The sequence below is a fragment of the Limulus polyphemus genome, unplaced genomic scaffold, assembly GCF_000517525.1.
Source record: "Limulus polyphemus unplaced genomic scaffold, Limulus_polyphemus-2.1.2 Scaffold1839, whole genome shotgun sequence".
In the NCBI taxonomy this organism is placed as follows: domain Eukaryota; kingdom Metazoa; phylum Arthropoda; class Merostomata; order Xiphosura; family Limulidae; genus Limulus; species Limulus polyphemus.
Window position 1 is genome coordinate 41,107 of NW_013667449.1, and position 25,103 is coordinate 66,209.

Genomic DNA, 25,103 nt, shown 5'->3' on the forward strand with positions numbered 1-25,103 from the left:
AGGGCGTCTAGCAAACACTAGAGTTGCCAGGAACAGTCATGATCCATCTAGAAACTCATGACGTGTTATCAGCGTCACGTGACTTCCACTATCGTAACAATACATATATCAAAAGATTCTTTGGATTGGTACAGTGTACCTTCAACACAAGAAATTCATCAGTGTACTAATGTTGACCCACAGAGAAAGAAAACATTTTCTGATTGACTATTAAGTTACTTGCTTTTGTATGTTTCATAAACAAATTTGTGCATGTGAGTTTGAAAAGCTAAATTCACTCTTTTACCATGTAAGTGAAACAATTTGTGTATATCGAAAAGTCCAAACTATGACTGATATTATATATTAAGCCACCATCCCTATCAGTGTAGAGTTTCGTGTTCGCTACTAGTCTGAATGCATTTTATCACTCATCCTAGGCTATTGGGCTAGATTTAACATCCAACTCTGTTAACATAGTAATTATGGTGTGTGTGCCATCAGTGCACCTTGTATTTTGATCATTTCATATGGTACATGCCACCATATATTGTCTAACCAATATTTCAGCTATTTGTACATTTATAAGAAAGTAAATCTTTTGTTTAATTTTCAGTGTCTCAGTATAGTTCCCAATTATTAATACAATTAGTCTGTAGTACAGTTTCTTTTACAGGTTGATTATGAGAGCGAAGGTGATGTGGTTGAAAAATATCATGAAGAACAGAAACATTATGTTGATGGTGGTTCTTCCTCCAAAAATATTATTCATTTTGAACAACAAAATAATGTTGATTCAGATGAACATTATTCATCAGTTCAGGTGAGAATGAGAGTGCCTACTGAACATAACTTCAGACTTTCTCAAAAATATGTTTTAAGATTTTTTCTGTGTTGAATTCTTAGAAGATAATACTCATGCATGAGGCTACTTTCTGAAACATTCGTATAAAATGATATAATAAGCTAATTGAGAAATACCTAGGTAAATGATATTTTCTATGTGTGGGTGTAAAAAAACAACATACAAACTTACAATACTTAAAAGCTGCCTGTTCTGAATTCTTAAACTTTGGATGATGCCTATTCAAGAAAAAACTGTTGTGGTTTCATCATGTAATTCTTAACCCTATGTGCATAGCAAAGTCAAAGCAAATGTCATAATTTTTTTATTAGTGTTAGGTTCAAACAACTTTATTATCAATGTATGGCCATAAACTTAGCATCAAAATTATAGTTCAAATTCAAAGTTATATAAATTTTGATTTTTTACTTTCTAAAAGAAATATATAAATATATTCTCAGTCTTTGCTTCTCTGTATCATATAACACTTATTCCGATACGATTCATTACATCTTCTCTCATAATTAGCTATTCTTGTTTAGTGCTGCCCTCTATATGCAAAACATTTTTTTATGCATGCCACAAGCCTTTTGCCTCCTCTCCATTGGAAATGACTCATTCCAGTATGTGTCTCATGCAAATCATCATATGACAACCCTCCATCAATGAGAGTACCACACACTCATCCCACATGTGACTCCTGCTATTCAATTCTACCAAATTATTACTTCTTGTTTGGCAGTGATAATTTTTAGATGTTTAAAAATTTTGCTCTTGTGCACTTCGTTGTTGTTTTAGCAGTTATACTTCTGAAGTGATTTTTTAATCTTTTTTGATTATACAACTGATGATTTATTTTCAATTTACTTTCCATTGTTTTTTTTCACATGTATGTTTTTATATTTCAAACAATTTTTTTGATTTATTATTTACCATGAATTCTGAGGTTAGTGTGATCACTTTGGGTCTCACCTACTATAAACACTTTTTCACTGGCTGCGAGTGGGGGTGACCAGTCGTTATCCTTATCTGCGATTATTTGCCAACAGATTGATCATTATATGAGTCAACCACCTTCTCTTGAAGTTGCCCCGCAAACAATTCAAACCTGTTCATTCTGATGAATATTTTGGAAGCTTTTTCCACCACTGGATTTTGCCATGTCTTCCTATGCCTCATCTGCAGATTCAGCTGGGCCTAATACAGCATTTTTAGATATGATTTCTCAGGTATGTGATGTTTTATCCCTTTCCCCAGTTTCCTATGATCCTCTCCTCATTTGTTGTATGATAGTTCTTCCTCTCCTTATTAAGTTTCCCACCTTCCTTGGATATTAGGGTTTGGGTTGAGTATTTTGCTTCTCAATTAGTTGAGGGTGCCAGCATGCCTAGTGCCCCCATGGGCTATGGATCAATTTGTTTGGCATATAATCATGCAGACTGCCCATTTTTAGATTTGGGGGGCTCCCTGATTTTCCGGTGTCTTTCACTCATTCCCAGTTTTCATGGCTTTGTCTTACCCATACTTCCTTTCTACAGTACTTATTTACCATGCATCTACTTTCAGAGGCTATAACCTCGAAATCCTGAGGATTTTTGAGGGAAAACCTCTCCCTTATTACCTTCACGTTGGCTTGTTTGTCATCCTCAGCTCTTGCTTTACACACATGGTTTCTCTGTTGTTTGGATCATCTGGGTCATGATGCGGCAGGTTTGTTTGCTGCCCACATATCTCAGGGGATTATGTATAGCCCCTTTTCTTAGGTGGTATGTTTTTACCATATCCTGGGCACTTTGGAATCATGATGGAATCCCTGCTTCAGCACTCTACCCTTTCTTCTTTTGTAGCTCATTTGTTGCAGTCAGAATCACAATGAGCCCCCTATTCCTGTTTCCCTAGTCCTCCTCACCCATTGCCTGTTCCTTCATCCAGAGTTTCATATCTCATCATTTTCTCTGACGTAGATCGGCAGGACGCTAACAGTACTGATGACTACCCAGTGGGTTCTGGTTCGATGGGAGATAAATTGTGTGACTTTGTTCCCCTTTGGCAATATTTCGTCACAGATCAGTGAGTTATATGGGTTCTCTCAGATGGGCTTGCCCTACAGTTCCTTTCCCCTCCTCCTTTGTCACAGATACCCATTTCCTTCCCACTGCCTCAGTATCCCATTACCAACCAGCATCTGTCAGAGACAGTTCAAGACCTTCTGTCTCAACAGGCCATTGAACCTGTGAATCATCTTTCACCCAGTTTTTATTCCAGGTTGTTTGTTGTCCCCTAGAAAACCAGAGACTGACAGCCTGTCATAGAGTTGTCCTGCCTTAATCAATTTCTCAATCTTCCTCGTTTTACCATGGAATCGTTTCTCACCCTCAGGTGAGCGTTTTCTCCATGTTTATGGAGGACTAAGATAGATGTTGTGAATGCTTACTTACATATACCAATAGCTCGGCAGTCGTGACCATATCTTTAGTTTGTCCATCGAGGGGTGATTTATCAGTTTTGTGCACTGTGCGGGCTTGCCTCAGCCCCATATGTTTTTTTGTCGGGTGGTTCAAGCTTTTGCTCCTCATCTTCATACTTTTGGGATGCATTTTCATTATTATATGGACGACTGGCTATTGTTAGCTTGTTCTGAACCGGAGTTTGCCTGTCATACTCTTCGGCTGCCCCAGGAAGTGGATTGAATGGGCTAGTTAATCAAATTGGGGAAGCCATTCCTTTGACCTACCCAATATTTGATCCATTTGGGTGGTTTTCTTCAACACCCACCTCAGTCTGGCCCACCCTTCTCCTCTTCAACTTTGTTCGATGGAACTCTCAGTTCACCACACTCTTACTGTTCCCTCTTTTACAGCTCTCAAGATTCTATCACTTTTGGAGATGTGGTCTTTCATGACTGCACTTATCCCCTAAGGTTGTGCTCATATGCTATCTCTTCAGTGGGCGCTTCATAACCAGTGGAATCTTGCACAGGATCCTTTTCAGGCTCTTATTACCCTTCCTCCTACTATAGTCGACGATCTGAATTGGTGATTGGACAGGACCCACATGTCAGAAGGTGTCTCTTCCTCCTTGTCTGGATTTACATATTTTCACAGATGCTTCCCTTCCATGGGGGCATAGGTCGATCAACACTCTGGAGCTTCTCGCTGTCTGTCAGGCTTTGGATCATTTCCTCCATCTGGCCAGACATTGTCTGGTAATGATTCAGTCTGACAATTCCACAGTGGTTGCTTATCTCAATCACCAGGTTGGCACCCATTCTTGATCCCTGTGTTTTCACACATTGGATCTTCTTTCTTGGGCCTACATGCAGGATATTTATATCATTGCATGCCATGTTCCAGGTGCTTTCAATCTTGTCCCAGATCATCTTTACTGCCCAGATAGAATCTGTCCAACAGAGTGGTCTCTCAATTGTATGATTTTCCAATGGTTTTGCATTCAGTGGGATACTCCTCGCATTGATGCATTTGTCACATGCTCCCAATCACAAACTTCCTCTGTTTTGGTCTCCAGTCCCTCATCCTTTTGCCCTGGCTGTCCTACATTTTCACTGTTAATCCGTTCACAGAGGATTCGTAGTCCTTTGTGGTGAGCTGCCCTTCCACCTTTATCCTTGGCTTGATCCAGATAGACTTCTATGTCCTGTACATGCTCTTCAATGTAATATTGCCTGCATGGCTTCCATCCATGGTGCCTGTTCCTGCCTCTTTATTTCTTGACAACCATCTTCTGTTTGTGATCTTTCTCCTTCCACCCTCATCAATTGAGTTCGGCTTTTGATTTAATTGGCTTATTCCTTTCTTTTGTCATCCTCTCATACTTTGTTCCAAGTGTCTCTCATCAAATTTGACACCTTACCTTTTCTCTGCCATCTCATCTTGTCATCTGTTGGAAGAAATTCTTTAGTCGGGCATGTAGACTACATCTAATACGTACATCTCTCAGTATTTGCATAGGGTCACTGTTTCTTCCTCTTCGGGATATCGTCTTCCACCTGTAGCCATTCTTCAGACTTCCATGTGACTATTTCAGGGGCCTTATTTCCCTTTTCATCATAATTCTCATTGTTTGCATCCCACTCTGTGGTGAATGTTGCCTGATCAGGTAATCTTTAACCTTTAAGATCTGCACTGTTGTTCAGCCATGTTGACAAGCTTAATATGTTCCATGGTTTTGCAATGCACACTGTTGAAATGGGGTGTTCCACAAGATCACTTGAAGATTATCATCATGAAGAACTGCTTCATAAATATGCTCATTCCGGACCATACCACCCATGGAATACATGGGTAAACCAGAAAGGGTTTACCTTGCATGTATTGAATAAATCGATATGGTCTGCTTTTAAAAATAGGGTTTCGTGGTCACCCATTGCACTGTCTGAAGTGTTGATGTTCCTTAGGACTCTACACCACATTTTGCTCCCCTTTTCTTCTAATAGAGTTTGGGAGTCCTTACCACTGGAGTGGTGGACCATGGAGGCATCCATCTGAATGGTTTAATGGCATAAAATTTCAATACAAAAATACCATTCAGTGTAGAGTAGGGAGGTGGTGTTCTGTTGATGTAGATAAAGTGATATCCTCTGCTATAAAGAATATGTAAACCAAAGGAGTGAATCATCAAATTGCAGTTCACTCCTTCAATTGGGATCCATCATCCTACTCCCACATGGATGTCAGTTCCTACTGGCTGGGTTTTCAATTTAAAATAGAACCAATCAACATAAGTCTTCACACATATATTATGGATGTCTATCTTCCTCCATCTCTGTTATGGGTCATGGTGGAGGTACTTGGGATTGTTACAGTTCTTTCCCATCTGCTCTCCCTCGATGTATCTTATTCCGAGGACATTATTGCACCTGGATTGGTTCCAGTCAGTTTCAATGTTGAGGGAGTCAATTTCTCTATGGTAGACATCTTTTTGATTTTGGATGTAGGGTTCCCAGATCGATATATCACTTTTTATTCTTAACATGTGCTCTGTTCCGAGTCAGGGGGATTTGAGATCCACTCTGTTCTCTTGAACTTGAGGTGAAGATGGTATGATCCTCATCCTACCCCTGCATGGATGTCAGTTCCCAATGGCATGGGCTTTGGAAATAGTTGACTTGCCAAGTACAGTCTGTCATGCCCTAGCCACTCTTCACCTGGGGACACTTCTATTGTATTTTTTTCCCACACCAATTGGATGTGCTTCTCATATATACAACACTTTTCTCAAATGGGTGAAGAGTATACCTAGTTCAGAAGTAGTGCAGTCTCCCACATCAGATTTTCGAATCTGACTCTCTAGTCTCAAAGTGGGTTTTTTGAATGCTTCTTTTCTTCCCTCACACCGGTCCCTCCACCTATTCAATGTGGGATTCTAGCTAATTATGTTAGCGGAGGTAATGTACCATATCGAAAGTTATAATTTTCCTATACTGAAAATGTATTTATGATAGGTACTTACCTCCTCTCACATTTACCACCCTTCCTCCCCACTGAAAACCAGAGTTTCCATTTTCTGCCAAAACTCGAAGTGATGATTTGGTAGAATTGAATAGAGGGAGTTGCACGCGTAATGAGAGTGTGTGTGGTACTCTTATTGGTGGAGGGTTGTCACATGATGATTTGCATGAGAAACACATTGGAATGAGTCCTTTCCAACGGAGAGGAGGCAAGAGGCTTGTGGCATTTGTAAAAATTGTTTTTGCATATAAAGGGCAGGACTGAATGAGAATAGCTAATTATGTGAGTAGAAGTAAGTACCTATCGAAAATAAGTTTTTAGTATAAGAACATTATAACTTTGTCCTGAATTGCTCATTTTATATTTTCTTTCTACCCCTATAAGATCGTTAAAGCCTCCCACAAATTACACACTTACAATATAAAATGATAAAACACTATAACCCAAGCGTTTTCGAAAGGAGGACCTTTCTTCTTCAGGGGTAAACTGGGAATGGTGTTGTAACTGAATGAGTGATATATAAAGGAAGTTGAGTGATGTCAATCTCAGTGTATCACCTTTATTTTACTTTAACAACACTTGCGTATAGTTATTCATGACCATTTATAAAGCAAAACATCTCTACACCTTTTTACATAACGCTATCATTTCCACCCATGTTGCACCGGAAATGAGACGCACTTAAAAACAGTACATTGACAAAACACTTCCTGGAAGCCCATGACATCACTCAACCCTTTTTACATATCATTCATTCAATTACACCACCATTCTCAGTTTACCCTGAAGAAAAAACTTTTACCTTTCAAAAAGCTCGGGTTATAGGGTTTCATTATTTTATGTTAAGACTTCTTGAACCTACATGTTTTTCTGAGATCATGAACACTTAGAATATAGATATCCAGGAGCTAATATGTCACTGTAGCTTCTTGCTTTACTAAAATATATACAATGAAGTAAAACCAATATGCCTTTCTCCTCTTAGCACATCCTGGCTTTCAAAAAATATTAATAATTTTCTCTGACATTTGCTATTGGATTATTTCTAACCAATAGGAAGAAAGGGCTCTAACTTACTGAATTACCTATAAGACAAGCTCATTCTGATGATAGGTTTTGAATTGATCGGTTTACTGTTTCCTCAAGTATTTTTTTTTCTTGGTATGAAAATCACTTTGTATTCAGACTAACCAGAGTCTGAGTCAGACTGACTCAGTAAATCCACAGATAAGTCTTTAGTAGAAATACATTATTAAAAACTCTGTTTTGTGTAATTTTCTCTAAAAGCTTACCAAATTTTGTGAAGATACTCTTAATAAAGTCAGAATTATATAGTAAGCATTGCTGTTTATAGCTTCACAGAAAGAGGTTTTATACAAAGCACCATTACCATTCACAGACGCTTAGCCTTTTATGTTTGACTAATTTAAACGCTTGTATGAAATTAATACTTAACTATACAGTAATTGAAAAACAATTATCATTGTGGACCAAACTTGTAGAAATCCTAGTTTAAATCATGTTCATGGTATATATTACTATCACTGTTTCATACTCTTCTAGGTTGTCAGCACTGTTGCTCAATTTGGCTTGTATAATAATGCTGTAATGCAGTGCCAAATTTAGTGCTACTTATTGCATGTAAAATAGTTTACCAATTGTAGGTTCCTGATTAATGCTATAGAATTTTGTTTGTACTTGTAAATATCTGTTTTAGGGAATCATTGAGAGAACATTGCCATAATTCTCTGTACAGGCAGCTTATTTCTGTTTATGGTTTGTAGTTAGTTTGTTTTTTATTTTATATTTGATAAGTTTTTCTTGTTCGGTGTGCACTACTATTAAATTAAGAAAGCTTTTAAGTATATTTAGATTTCATGTATTGATAAACTGCATGGATTTTAGGAGCAAAGACTGATTTTCATGTGTTTGCCTTCTTCATATTTATTGAGCTAATTTCTGTCTTTGTTGGTTATAATGTTTAAAATGGTTTTGAATGTTGTTGTATTTGTTTATTAAATGGTTTAATTTTTACTTTAATAGACTATATTGCATTGTTAGCTTAATATAAGGATTTAGGACTAACATAAATCTTCTAAGCTGACTAAATTTAGCTGGATATCTTTGAAGGATTTCTGAAAATATATTTTATAGTGATGGTATCAAGCTAAATCATTTAATGCATTCTAATCATAATAGGTTTTTGCTTTCTGACATATTTGGTTTATTACATTAAGTACATCTAGCCAGTCATTTAGAATTGGCTTTATTAAGTTATGTTTTTTTTATTTATATAGTAAATTTACTTTTTGTCATAAATGCTTTAATATTTAATGTGATATGAAATCATTGGAAGATGAATTATTATAAGAAGCAGAAAAGTTTTTAAAGTTGTAAATAAACAATCAATAGTTTAGAAGCTGAACTAATCTGGTTAAATTTCAGCCTCAGCTTATGAACGAGTAAGCTCTCTTTTATATGACGACTTTTTTCATCATTGACCAATGTTAATTTGAATGGATGAATTAATCAAACTCAGCTATGCTGTGGTACATTGAACTAGATTTATTTGGTGTTCCTAAATTCCCATGTTTTTTCACTCACATCAATAACTTCCTTGTAGTAGAATCAAAGTAACCCTACTTGCAATGAGGACAGTAGAGATGGGTGATTAGTGACATATGTTAATCTATTTATCAAGTACTAAAATGTTTCCAAAACTATGACATGTATGAAAAAATTTTGGCAGTAGATGCTTCGGCAGGTGCCTCCCTTCTAGTCAGTATTTCACCACCAACAACAACATAAAAAATGAAGTAGTGTGCATAGCTATTTTTTAACATATGAAAAAAATTTACTGATATATGATATATAACTGTACATTTAATACTTAGATATTTTTCCAAAGTTCCATTTGTTCAAGTCCCTCATTGGGACAGTGGTGAGTTTATGGACTTACAACTCTAAAATCCAGGGTTCAGTTCATAACAGATAGTCCAGTGTGGCTTTGTTCTAAAGACCAACAAACAAACCAGTTGTTCAAGTAGTCAAAAATTATTTGATCAGTGAAATAAATAGGAAAATCATTTTTGCATAGTCATATTTTTTTATTCCAAGACAATAACTCACCTCTACACAAAAAAACTTTTATTTCCATAGCACATTTGCCTACAAGATTTGCATGCCACAAGCCTTGAGCTAACTTTCACCAAATTTCACATGTTTAATGTGAACTGCAATGGGATGTGATGACATCAGCATGTGGCAGTAGCCTTGCACCAATATGAGGGGGGACACAATTTCCATACACAGCTCCCCTTATGCTCTTGCTCTCATCATAACTTCATTCTTTTCTTTGGCATTGCTTTCAACATATATGTTCAGATTCATCGCCTGAGTTAAATTTGATGACATTTGCATTTATTAATGAAACTTTTGATTTTTCTTTTCTTTATCTTTTAAAACAAAAGCTTTCATTTTTTTATCATGAATTCTCAAGTGATGGTGACCTCAACTTTGTTCTGTGTGGATGTTTATTTTATACACACAGGCCCTATTTCTACTATGTCTTCAGATTGCTTGTTGACTATGAAGGTTGTTACTGCTATAGTACAGCATGTTGAGGGATCCATTATGCATGTTGGGCCTTCTATTCCTAACCATTGAGTTGACATACCTTCCCCCAATTTGAGGTTGAACAAAAGGAATACGAATTTGATCTCCTGTTACCTCCACCTGGATTTGTTTTGAGTACCTCACTACTAGTTGAGAAAAATCCTCAACATTCCACACTGTTTCAGGACTTGATTTCTCGAGTATGTTCTTTTTTTCTCTTTTGCCAGTGCCTTATGATTCCTCCTGTTTTTTGCTCCACAATCGCAATCTTTGTGATTATTTAATGTTTCGTCCCTTGCTTGAAAATACCCATATACCTTGTCCTCCTCGCCTTCTTGATTTCCATGTATTACTTTCCCTTCCTGGATTCTCATTCTTTAGAATCTCTAATAGCTGCTTAGAGAGCAGACCACTTGTTTTTTGTTTCACTCTCAGGTGCCCATTTTATGTTTACACCTCTTTTTCCCCATCCTCCTATACTGCCTATCATCCTTACACCTCACTATTTATCAAGTACTGAAATGTTCCCAAAACCGTGACATGTACTCCAGAAGGGTTTTCAGGGGAGGTTCATTCCCTACTTTTTACCACAGTGGACTATACCATTTCTTTTACCCTGTCTCTGCTCATTTGGTTCCTCCACTGTTGATACCTGTTGGGTTGAGATACATTCCTTACCAACATATGAGAACCTACTTTTTTATCTGAATGATCTACATCATGCTCCCTTTCTTTGACCAGATGTCTTTGGTGGTGTTCCTGATTCACTAGAGTCCAAGGTTGAAGCATCCAGACACCAGTCCTATTTATCTTCCCTGGTTTCTCATCTTTCACAGTCTTATTCTTTCACTCCTGTTCCTTGACTGGTTCAGTCTACCCCTAATTTTTCCTTTCCTCCTTCCAGACCTTATCATTCTTCCTGTCCTCTTGCTTCCCACCATCAGTTTCATTATGCATCTCATTGGTGATTATCTTGTCAGGTTGGGTCCAGTGGGTGCCCTTCTGTCTTGGTTTACAGACCTTTAGTCTTCTCTACTAACAGTTGGGTTCTTCAGGTTCTCACTCAAGATCTTTTTCTCCACTTTTCTTTTCCACCCACTCTTTCCTCTTCCCACTTCCTTTCCTGTGTCACTGTGACATCATCACAACATTACAATTACCTCATGACATGTACAACCACCATGTGACTGATAGGCAAATTCAGATGTCAGCTTGACCATCTAATTTTGATGTCATATTGACATTGGGATATATTTGTGAATACAATTTACACAGGATTCAAACCGCAATACCAATGGATAAAGTATTTATGCCAGAAAATGTAGATTTTGAATTGAAATATGCCAGTTAACCTAGATAATTTATCCAAGAAATAAAACCATGTCATCACAATTGATTGAATCATAATGTCTAATTTCTTTTGATATATAATTAACATTCTTGTACATCATTTGGCTTTTTTTCAGTGACATACTGTACAAAGTTTGTTGAAACTCTTAATATAAAAATAGGTTTAAAAATATGCATTTTTGTTTCTGTGTGAACAGACATTATGCTCAACTCAAAAGCTGAATATTAATTAAATATTTTTTGAATGTTGCAAATATTTTCTTTGGTCTACTGCGCAAGTGACTATATGCTCATGTTTGAACAGGATCTTGATTGTCCATATGGATCATTCCAATGTAAGTACAAAATTAATTTAAATTATAAGATAAAAGAAGAACTAAAACACATACCATTTAAAACTGGTCAAAAAGGTAGACATAACATTTGCTTTGAATAATGTATGATAGTTTTTGAAATAAATTAATTTCTAGATAGCCTGTTTTTAAAACAAATTTCAATTGTCAGTACATGGTGGACTTTCTGAATGCTGGGTTATGATCCTGACCAATTTCTGGATAGTTTATTTTGTTTCATGAAAAGAAAACTTTGAAAAATTCAATTGAAATATATTAGACATTCTGTCCCTAGTTCTCTAAGTCCCTGTGTTGTTATAATATCGTGCAATAGCAGGCTTACTGTATACTGAAGAACCCAAAAAAAGATTTATAGACTAAGAATATTAGTAAGATGGCAGTGCAGTGCTTGGCATTCACCAAATGGTGGCTAGAAATTACTTACTTTCTTACTATCTCATATCATAAGTATTGTTTTACCGGTGGAAAAATATGTATGTGAAAGGCAAGCAAAAAGCTTGTAAACTTGCAAGTTTTTTTATTTCATTCAACCTCATTAGGATTATTTGGACTTATATGGATTTTATTAAATACAACCAAGTTAGAACTGATCCTATGCATTGCAGCAGCTGTAGCCTAGGCAGCTAGCACAAGCAATAAGATCATCTATTGCAACTTTATAAAGTTCTAAGAGGTAATATATTTGTATTTGGTTTTGTTGAGTTTTATTATGTTTGCAAATTAACATTATCAAAAGAGATTTATTCTAATTAGAATGACAGCAACACAGGTCCTCCTAATGTGAAATGTCCAACATTTAAAAGGATTTTTTTTTCAGATAGTACAGTGCCAGCCACTGAAGCAGAGATTGTTACATGCATCTCTCAACATCTGAAATATGCATCAAACCATAGGGGAGGATGTAGAAGGAAGCCCAAGAACTAATTGAACATCATGTATTATATGGCAATAAATTTTTTTATTGTATTTGTACTGTTTGTCTTGCGTCAAGTGATATGGGTTGAAATTATTTGACATTATCACAATATTGGGATCTGTCATTCTCGTATCATTGTGATCTGATGTCAGATCATGTTGCAAAATCAACTTCCAACTGACCAAATTGTTGAAGTGACTTGTCAAGATTTCAAGTCCTTTCCCATGCCCACTTAATATTTGATACATCTAGGCATCTTCTTCAACTCTCATATCAGCCTTTTCATCCTGTACAAGAGGTTCTTTCACTTTGGAGGTATCTTGGCTTCTCTGGAACCATTATCAGATACTTTAGGACATGCACACATGCACTTCCTCCAATAGACTTTGAGGGACCAATGGATTTCTTCTCTGGATCCCCAGTCCTTGATTGTGAAAATCTCGATTCTCTACTTAAAGTATTGTTACAGTGGTCGGACTATGTCAATGCTCCCTTTCAAGTTCCTTTACCACCTCATAGACTGCATATCCACCTCTTCACTGATGCTTCCCTCTCAGTATGAGGCACTTCTCTGAACAATGACATCTGACATTTGGATGTAGGATGAGCATTCACTCCACATCAATGTTCACCTAACTCTCTCAGGTCCATGCCTTGATATGTAACACTCTTTGTTGAGTCCTACTGACGTCAACTTTTTGGCCAGCTCAGCCTTGGTTTCCTCTGCTTTATAACTTAGCATCTATATCCCTTTCCTTTACCTTATCTATTACTTCAGCTTCACATGTTCCTTTTTCCTCATGGAATATCATCCCTCCATCTTCACATGTGGGATTTGTCCAGTCTGTCACCTGTCAGGTCAAACTCTCCGATCATATAGTATTCTTTTTGTCACATTCATGTTGCCCATCTACAGTCTATCAACGAAAGTGGTGGGTCTTTTATCGTTGGTCCATCTGCCATCTGTTCCACTTAAGTACCCTATTGTGAACAACCTTTCTGCCTTTTTTACCTGACTGTTTGAGCATGGTTTGTTAGTCTCCACTGTTGCTGGTTATTGAGTTGCCTTGTCCACTACATTTCTAGTACCAAAGAGTTCTTCTTCGCCTGTCCTTTCTACTCTTTTTCCACCTTCACCAACCTACTCACCCAACTCCAATACCTGACTAGGACCTTAATGTGGTTTTGCACACTACTACACATGCCACAATCGAGCCATTGGCTTCTTGCTCTTTGTACCACCTTTTTCTCAAACTTATTTTCTCCTTCTTCTCACCTGCACTCACCATTGTTCAGATGTCATATGCTATTGGTGCTTCTTCCACCATATTTATATACTCCTTTACCCAGACCAATCTTTCCTTCTTAAGACTTCTGCTGCTCAGGAAGGTAATTTTTTTTTTTTCCTATATCTCTTTCACCTCTCATCTATATAATGATTCAGACCTGGATTAGCTCCCATGTCTTATTTGGGCTGTTTGGTGTGACTTATCATTCTACCTTTCAAGATTCACACTATCACTGTTCCTACCCTGGGCCCCTCTTCTTCCAGGCACCTCTCCTCCTACCCTCACTGGATGGGTCTGTCAACTCCTCCAGTTGGCATAATATTCTCTGGATGTAGATGCTTGCATGCTATTTCACATTTCTTCGCATCAGACTTGTCACCTGTCTCATTCTGTTGCTTCCCATCTTCAATACTTTTCAACAATTTCCTTCATCATTTGTCTGTTCTGTCTCCAGGAGGATCTTGACTTCATCCATTGCCATTCTTCAATCAATTCACTGTCTTTGAGGTGGTTAAAATATGTTTTTTCTTCTTCAATAAGGATCCTGCCAGGTGGTTGGTGTTGCCTCCCATGCTATGCTTATTTCCCAAAATCTGCATCGAGCTGGAATAATAGAAAGTATTCAGCCCATCTGCCCTGGCTTTACCAGTGTCCACAAGACCACTTGAGACATCCTCATGGTATACATGTTTACTTAATTATCCAACTCAGACTGTATCATTCCATGGACTATCATGGAAGTAGCAGCATGAGGGAAGTGACTGCCCACTTCACTGGCTTTCCCTCACTGGTTTTTAAAGATAGAGTTTCATGGTCACCAATTGCACTGACTCCAGTGGAAGAACCTTTCAGACAGGCATCCAATGGGGATCCAGATACTTCTCCGGGCCTTCCCAACATGAATTCTCTCTCTCCTCTTCTAGTGGAGTGAGGGAGACTTGCTACATACTAGTTCCTAGCCACTGGGGTGGTGGACCTAGGAAAGTGCATCACTGATTTGGCTTAGCACAATATGGTGAGAAGTAGGATGGTAACGAAGCTATCCATGTAGTGTAGGTCACCCTTTAAACAACTGCTGCCCTTTTCTTACACCCTGAGTCTGTCTAGTTGAGTTTAGGTGCACACACATCATACAGTCTGATTGCAAACTACACATATTGTGAGCTTGGTTGGTCGTGATCACATCTTGCCCATCCCTGGGACATTTAGGCTCCTTTTCTTCTCTGGTGAAGAGTATACCCTGGTCAAGATGAGATGCAGTCTCCTACAGGTGTGTCCATATGGAGCTTTTTCCGTCAGGTATCACACTCCATATGCTTACATGGGCATCCGCAAGAGGGAACATTTGCCCCCTCCTTACATTCCACAAAAAAATTGTACGTATTAGGATATAAACTTAACATTATAGTTAAACTAAATATTATTAGTAATTTTTTTTAAAACTGTAAACTTGTGTTTGGATTTAAGCACACATTACACATATACTTTTAGTCTGTTGACTTACTCTGCAAAAGCTGATCCCCTGCATACATGTTTTGCCCTCCTCCCCCCTGAAAATATTTCTGTGGGTATCCATATAGGCTTCCCTTCAGGCAATTTCTGAAGGGAGCTCATGTAGGTAGTTTTATACACTCTAACATGGGCTTCTAGCATTTATGTGTGTAGGGGTGAGTTATTATCTCTGAAGTGATTTTCCTAATTTGAAAATGTATTTCCTATAGATACTTCCACACACATTCCCATCTGACCTCCCCACTTCTAGTGCACATTTTTTTTTTCCTTGCCTCAGTTAAAATTGAAGTTATGAGTGAGTGCAAGTGTTTAGAGGTAGTTACTGTGCATGGTGGTTGTGGAAAACTATTGTCACATGATCACGTCATCATACACCAGCATAGTTCATATTAAACACATGAATTTAGATTGGAGTTAACTCAAGGCTAGTGGCATCCAAGTCTCTTGGACAGATGCATGAAGGAAATAGCATTTTTGTTGTGGAAACATCTACTGGAAATACATTTTCCTATTCTTTTTTATTTTTTATTCCTGTAAACTCCCAGTGGAGCATAGGATCGCAACAACACCTCGCCAACGGAAGGTGTTGTTGCAGTTACTTGTAGCAGTTTTATGGGGTGGAATTGCTAGCCCTGCACCCAACCCTCCCCATTCTCATCCTGGACTTGGGACCAGGCAGAGGCGGAGGTTGGCATGTTTGGTGTGACGGGGATTCAAACCAGCGACCCTCAGATTACGAGTCGAGTGCCCTAACCACCTGGCCATGCCGAGCCTACATTTTCCTATTAGGAAGATGTTAACTTTTTGTTAAATTCTTTGAGAAAAGATTCATAAGTTCTTGAGATTTTATATGTAGAATAAACTGAAGTTTTCACCAAGTTTTCTTAAAACACAGTTGGCATATATCTTGTAACAGTAAAACAAAGGCCAGTAAATCTTTTTTTTTCTTATTACGTAAACTGCACATTCAAAGTTATCATCACAGTTATGAATTTGTGTGTCTCAAAACTCCAGAAATTAAGGAACATGATTTGAATCCTTATACATAGTAAAACTGTCATCCACATACTTACTCCCAATAATAGAATGGTATAAAAAAATGATTTTAACCCTTATAAATACTAAAACTGTTGTCCACATACTTACTTCCAATAGTAGAATAATATAAAATAATGTGGTCAATCCATCAACTTTTTTTTTTTCTTTCATAAGACAAAAAAAAAGACTTAATTAGAGATGAAACCAATCTGGAATCTATAGTTTGTTCATAAAAGGTACCATTGAACAAAAACTGGTTTCTTAGTTACAAAATTTATTAAACTCAAAAATACAGATTTTAGAATGCATAAATCATTTGATTTGTCATTTAAACTTAAATATGCATGTAACTGTGTTATTTCTTTTGAAGGAATGTTAATTGTGATATTAACTTTGAATGTGAAGTTTATCATAAAAATTTTACTGACCTTTAATCTTAAAAGTTATATACTAATTGTTTTAAAAGGAAATTTCACTGTGCATATAAAATCTCAAACACCTATAATTTTTTTGTATACAATTTTAACATCAAAAAATTACAATACAAAAATGTTTTTTCTCTTTATTTTGTTGATCAAGTTAAGCATCATGACTACTTAAACAACAGAACTTCGGTAAACTGTCAGCATGTGAAGTTTCTAAGTGTCCAATTTTTATAACCTTATCATTTAACAATAAATATTCTTTATTTGTTAATAAACAATTACACATTACTTCATGAAATATATTTACATGCACAACTTAGATGCATGTTTAAACCAAGTTGTCATCTGCAGTATTTCTTTAAATATAAAGGTTGCATTTCTTTATTGAAAACATTAATGGTAGTTCATTGATTTACCTGTTTTGTTACAAGCAAGGTTATATCAGTTCTACTACATGGAAGCTGCTGATGTGAGTGAAAGAAAAAGTGAATTTAAAAATGCCAAATAGATGAACTGTGTTGGAGCATACGCTAAATGAATGTGATGTAGTCATCCATTCAAAGTATTCTAAAACCTTAAGAAGGATCAATGATGAACAAAGCCTCCATATAAAAGAGAGCTTAGTCATTCATAACTCATAACCTGAAATCAAATATTAACCAGGTTAGTTCAGCTTTTAAATTCCTGCTCTTTTCATAATTTTGAAGATAAGGTGGAAAGTTGTATTTCATTATTTTCATGCATAACTTTTTATAGAAAATAATTAAACTAGTTATTTAAAAAATGTATTTTTTGTGCTTTATAATTTAAACTTATTTTTAACTGTTACATACATTTAGAGGTTAACATGTGAAAAAATTTCACCCCAGTAGTTGAGAATCTACAATGCAGTGTAACCTACAGAAATGTATTTTCAGTTGATAGAACAATTGGATTAGTTCTACAGTACTAAAAATCTCCACGGAATATTTTTCATTTTTAAATACTCAGATATCAACACCACCGACTTATACGGATGTAAATAAAGGAGCAAGTCCAAGCTCCACAAGAATTTCTGTTACCAATGAGCAAAAACATTTTACAAGTCAAAACCACATGATCCAGGATGCTGTGATGATTCCTCAGATACAAGTAAAAAAAATAAACTATGCTAGTTTTTATAATGATACTAAAACAAATACTTATTCGTATGCATGAGTATCTGCATATTGCTAGTAATTGTAGTTTAAACCAAATGAAGTTGTTCTATATACTTATAGTAGTTAAACATTTGTCTGTATATTTATATTCATTTTGACAAACTATTCTCATAAGCTTCACCAGAATTATTAAAATATTTGCACACTCATTTTTCACATCAAGAAAAAGAAGGTATTCAAAATGACATTGTGTTTATAATTTTTTATCATGACTCGTAGGAAATTAACAGGTATTGCTAGTTATGAAACATTAAATATATTGTATACATATTTTGATTTAACTTACAGGTAAAATTTGATTCTGTAATGATATTGCGTTATTTCCATGTGTAACTTCAAATTATTATGAAATAATCAGACTAATTTCTTGATCAAAATATTGCATTTTCTTGAGCTTTATATCTTAATATTATGTTAACTGTTGAAAACATTCCCATTGTATACATATAGAAGTTAACATTGAAAATAATGAAACCCACCTCATATTAGCTTATGTTGTTGTGGTGTGTTTTGCCATTAGCCAGATTATTATGGATTACTTTGTAAAAATATTGCAAATTCTAGTTCAGATAATGATATTGATTAATAAGTGAATACATTTATTACAGTCTAAATTTACTTTTAAGCTTAACTATGCATACAACAATTCAAATAATGTTTAACACAATTTTCAAAAACTAACATAAGCCTAACTCACAAATAAAATTAGTTGTGCAAGTTCAATCAGAGATGCACCAACTCTTGCTGTCTAACTCTGAATCACAGATGCAATTACTCTCACTGTCTAACTGCCATTGAATGAACTAAATCCATAACTGCTGATCAGTCAATAATTCACTACTTTATTGATTCATATATTTATTTCAAACTCATTTTCTACTTCCTACACAAAATTTCTAGATTATATCATGGTCATCATTATATAATGAAGAACTCCATCTAGCAAACAAACATCTAAATTAATGTATTAAAATATAGTTTACAACAATATGATTAGCCTGTAATTTAGAGTTTATAATAATATAAGCCTGAAATTAAAATTTCTAGATTATATCATGGTCATCATTATATAATGAAGAACTCCATCTAGCAAACAAACATCTAAATTAATGTATTAAAAATATAGTTTACAACAATATGATTAGCCTGTAATTTAGAGTTTATAATAATATAAGCCTGAAATTAAAATGTTATATTTTACAGATAACAATCAAATTATGTTTAACAGGCAATATATGACATATCAGCATTGAAAATGACAAATTATCAGTGAAAAATTATTTTTAATGTCCATTAATTCACTCCTACATTTTAGGGACTCAGCATTGCAATTCTTATATTTTCTTACCTGTGGTTGCTCATTCTGAGATGTTTCCTCACCTCTGCATGCAAAATAGCTTTATCCTTCATGCATGTGCCACTTGCCTTGAGCCAGCTCCCACGTAAAATTCACGTTTTTCATGAATTGCTTTGTTGCATGATATTGTCATTATGCAACCAAAGCCCTCCACCAATAGGAGGGTGACACAACCTCCTTGCACAGCAGCTCTCCTTCAGTACTTGTACTCAAAATAAGATTTCTTTTCCTCGAATGGATCAGTCTGCCTGTACCCTGCCCATAGTTTAAAGCTACTTAGGATAAATTTATGTAGTTTCACAGTACATTTGAAGTCATTCTAGAAAGAAAAAGAGGGTAATTTAGATTTATTTCAGTTTTGTTTTGGTGGTTAGGAAGTCAGTCAAATTGACCAACCTTGTACAGAGTTAGGGTAAAGAAAATTACAGATAAAATAAAAGTTAGTAATATCAAAACTATAATGAATTTGAACGAATAAAAAGAAGTCATGTGGTTGGTCAAATTGACTGAGCCTGTGTTTAGAGAGTTAAATTCCAGGTTATACAGTCATGAGCAAAGCCCACAAGCCACCAGCTAGAGGAAATTTATGTGTAGACTAAATAAAATGCAGAGACAACTGACTACAAATCATATAGTTTTTTATTTATACCTTCATTTATGTACTGTATAACAACACATCTATGTTAAAACTCTCAAGGTTATCTTGAAATAATACTAATTCTGAATCATTAAACTCTTCCTTCTGAAGATTGAGATGTTCATTAATAAGTCCTTCAACTATATTCATCAACTTAGATACAACATTAACTAAGATATCAACTGAGTTAACATGAGAAATTCTTTCAGTCATAATTTGTCTTATATAACTGCATTAACAATTCTTCCAATATATCTTCAAGTAGTTCAATGATAAGCATTACTAAATCTACTATTTCTTTAGTACAGTTAGTATTTTTTCACTTTTTCTGCTTAGATATTATACATTATCAAACATTACATTAAGTGAAACACTGTTAGACTGTATCTGAGATAGCATACTTACAAGGAGTTTGTATGGCAAACTTCTTGGAGAGTCTCGAGTACTGCCATCTTCAGTCTTCTCATTAAAGCAACTAGAACCATAACAAGTCAAGTTTAGAGTAGGAAACACAGAATTATATATGCAATGGTAAGCATTTTTTCCATTTTTTTCAAGAAGTCCAACAGATCTACATTTGAAAGTGGAGTCTTCCATCAACAAGTGGACAATTCCATCAAACTGTAACAAAACCCAATTTGTAATTGGTCTTTACAGAATTAATTTCTGTCCATTATTTGATATCCTTGGCAAATATACAAGATGATTGTATATTAGAGTCTATAGAGACAATTCATGCAACTTCAGTTTCTTCACAAATACAACTCCACTCATTAGTTTTCACCAAAGTCCCATTAGCCATTTTAGCTGACATTGCTTCATCTAGTCATGTGCCATATCTAAACAATTGCAGTTTCATCTTAGCACACCATATCTGTTTGACAATAGGATTCGTACCTGTTATTTTCAACATGGAATGCATACATTACTAACTTGTGCAATGGGCTTCAACTGTGTCTCCTTATTTGTTAATACGGCTCACTAGTTAGTGTCTATATTTTTTATAACTTTCTTCGATCTGCTTTATTTTTATATACCATATGTTATACACAATCTCTATTTCTTGAAAATCTTTCCTCCCTTCCTTAAAGAAATTTTTATTTTTTATAATAATTTCAACATACAATCTCCTTGATCTACTTCTATCAGAGCATCTAACAATGCTTTCTTTGATTTACCTTAAAACTGATTACTCTGATAGAATATCTTTACACTTTACACAAAATTAATATCACTCTTCTCAACTTACATCAATTAAACTGTTACTTCTTTACCTCCCATATCAATTATGTGTGGTATGTATCAAAATTAAGGGTACATTTTAAAACCAAAATCAAAAGTAACAATAACATAAAACATATATATATATACACACACACACACACACACACACACATATACATACATGTATATATACTTCCTTAATTGTGTATGAAACACATGAAAACTCAAAACCAAAACATATTCAGGTATTCTTGGTTTCTTCTTTATGCACAAATTAAATGATAGTCTCATTCTCAGTTTTCTGCATTTTGAAGCATTTGTTCTTCATTTTTGATGATAACTCAAGCTAATCCTATTAATTTGGTTACTATCATTTGGTTTTTATAATCTACTAACCTCTTCGATTTGTCATTTATCTATTTCAATTTTGTCATCGATCTACGTAATTATCTGGGGCCTACTCAATTTTGCAACTTGAAGTCGTTTAATCCCACTGCTTCACTAGCTTCAGAATAGGATACATTTTTATTCTCCTTCTCACCTTTTTTTCTCTTGTTGCATTTTAATAATCCATCTAATTTTAACATTTTTATCCAAACTAATTTATCTTGTGCCTGGTAAAACAATATGCTTATCAGGAGTACTAATAGGCATAATTTTATCAGCACTGAATTCGATAATTTCCACTTAGCTAACCTTTCTTTTCTCTGATAGATTACAAATATTGTGTATGCTGTTGGAATTCTGTAATGTTAATCCTGATTGTTTAGGGGGTAAATGTTGTGTTTCTGCTAGTATACTTTTTCATTTGTTAATTCATTAATTCACTTCTATTCTTCTGATTAATTGTGATTCTTCTTCAGTTAATAATCTTGTAGATCATCTATATTTAAGTTTAATTGTGCAGCAGTATATTTAGTTTTACCTCTAAAACTGGAGGATAAAATTCTTCTATGTCCGTGTGCTGAACAATTCCTAGCTATCTCTTAATTTAATCACTTCAGATTAATCATTGAAATAATGCACATTAGATTTTGGGCATACTACAGATAAAGCTAGCTCACTTCTAACATTAAATAGCCATGTTCCTGGTGTCTTAAGTTTAAAGAAGTAAAACGTTTAGGAACACTCACTCTTTTCTTGCATAGTTCTGTTATTTTATTTTTAATACTTGCAAGTATCACATAGTTACAAGTTAGTATGGGTGCATAATAAATTCCAGAATTAGGGTCATATACTCTAAATGGTCCATCTGTACATTTTAGTGTATCCTTCTCTGTTAGCTCTAGATATATGTGTTGATCATTAGAAACAGCCATATGTGGCTTTTCACATTTTATAGTTAATGCTGATAAATTATTCAAGGCTAATGGCAAGGGTATTATATGATACAGTTTAAACATTGTCTCTTGCCCTTAGGGTAATGTCTATAAACATTCGTAGTGTATCTCTTACTGCAGCAGTTTTTACATAAGCCCATATATAATACATGTAAATCTGATCACTATATGTAGGGATTACAAACTGTAAATGTGGGGGTAATCTTCTTTGAATCTCATCTAATACTCTTTTTTTTTTTTGTAGTTCACCAAGCTAGTAGAAAGTAAGAGCTTAACTTTCTATCTGCAGCTACATGTAATGCTTGTACTAATTTTGTGAAGGTATATTAAAAGTTAGCAGTATCAAATCTATAATGGCTGAACAAATACAAAAAGGTCATGTGGTCTGTCAAATTGACCGAACCTGTGAGGAGAGAATTAATATATATTGTGGTATGCCATGTCTAGGAACAATTTAATTCACAAATGCCTTAACAGTTGTTTCTGCTGTCTCATCTGGTAAACAGATCACTTCTGTATATCGTGTTAAATAGTCAGCAACAGCTAGAACATATTTATTTCCTCCATAAGATGTAGGCAATGGATTTAACATATTGTTACGTCTCTGTATGTTTGCTTGTTAATTCTTACAAGATACAAGTCCTTTCTTTATAAAACTTGTTTATTCTTCCTCAATACAACTTTGTAATGTACTTAATTTTTACAGTTACACACACTATAGTTCACAACAATTCACTCACTTTCTATCGCGCTTAGACTTAATTGTCCGTCCCTGCAAACTATAGTTCCGATCTCTGTGTCTGCTATCCTCAGTTCCTGCCGACCGTAACCGCTGTCTTTCTTTCTCTCTGCCTGCTTCGTCTCTGCTACGTCTGTGTCTTTGTCTCCACTATTGCTTTGACTCCGTCTGTCTCTCTCACTGTCTAGCGCACTTATATATGATAATACTGCCTGTTCTAGAAACTTCTAAGACTCTCAACATGTGCTACCAGCATCAGTTGACGCAACGCTGTCGCAACACACTAGCGAATCTTCTAGAATATTCGTCACATGACCCCGCTGTCGTAACACACTAGCGAATCTTCTAGAATACTCGTCACGTGACCCCCCACTGTCGCAACAATATCTACAGCTGCTAATTGAAAAGGTTTGGTTGAATTAGGCATCCTTTGTAAAGGAGCACTCTTTTTCGATTTTGACATTCTAAACATGATTCACAGTAATTTTTAATGTATCTTTTCTTATTCAACCAAAAGAAACATTTACTGAATCTACTGAAAGTTTTTGCAAATGCAAAGTGAGCTGCAAATGGAGTATCATGATAAGTTTTTATAACTAACTTCTTTAAACTGAGGTATGACTATATGCGATGTGTTATCCATATGCTCTTCATCTGCAACTTTTCTGCATAGCATTTCATTATATAACATGTATTCTGTATCTTCTCCCTGTAATATTTTGTTTCTATGGCATTTACCATCTCATCTCCTTTTGTTCACTAATAACATGGTCTAAATCCCAGAATATTTCATAATTATCATCAATTTCTGATTTTAATTTATTTTATTAATTGCACATTTCTTGCTGTTTTCTACTTTTCAATTTTAATTCTACAATTCTACATTCGAATATTTTCTACCCAATATAACTTTGAAATCGTTGTCTTTTAATGTCATTAGCAATCTCAAGAGTGCATGATCTGTGATTATGGTAAATCTTGTACCATTCAAATAACATCTGAAGGTTTTAATACCATGCACTACAGCTAAGTATTCTTCCCTTGGTTACAGAGTAATTCATTTCAGCTTTGTCTGATAAGCTATAGGGTGTTCCTTTCCCTTTTTGTCTAATTGAAACAAAACTGCACTCATATCAAAACCTGAATCATCCCTACTTAAAATGAACTTTTTACTAAAATCTGGGTAGATTCAAATTGGTGCCTATGAGCGAGTCTCATAGTTCTTCAAATGCTTCTTGTCTTTTATCTGTCTGTTAAAATGTTACATCTTTCTTAGTTAATTCTGTTAACCCTACAACCTCCAGTGTCATTTTGAAATTACTTTCTGCATATAGTATTGCATTACATTCATAATTTAATTAAACCTCTTTACTATCAATATATGTCAATGAAATTAACATTATCATGTATTTTATAATTTGAATTTTTATGTTATCTAAGTTTTAATTACTTTGTTTCAAAGGAAAGTTTCGAAAAATACTTAAACTGCAGTTTCCATGTCACATGATCAATGCACTATGAAAAATCTTGACTTTAGCAGCAGTTCACTCTTAGCCACATAAGCTGGCAATGTAGATGAGTATCTAGACACTATGCATGTGTGTTTGAGACTATTTGACATGTGCTATCTATAGTCTGCAGCAGTGTTGTCTGGGAAACGTATACATTTTCCAACCCTTGATGGGTGCCACACCCACCTTCTATACCTAGCCTTGAGATCTATTAAATACCAAGTATAACAGTTTATCAGCCATCACGGATAACACCTTCTTGGATACCATTTAACACAAAGTTCTTTTAATTAACTGTAGTTACTGC

At 35.2% G+C, this 25,103-nt stretch overlaps 1 protein-coding gene across 1 annotated transcript in view; it reads left to right on the top strand.

Annotated features, from left to right (window-relative positions):
• LOC106465108 (PR domain zinc finger protein 10-like) overlaps positions 1–25,103 on the top strand; it is a 200,661-nt gene that overhangs the window by 30,259 nt on the left and 145,299 nt on the right. The window contains exons 3-4 of the mRNA XM_022392946.1: positions 656–802; positions 17,780–17,920. Coding sequence (XP_022248654.1) covers positions 656–802; positions 17,780–17,920 — 288 coding nt within the window. The remainder of the gene's footprint in view (positions 1–655; positions 803–17,779; positions 17,921–25,103) is intronic.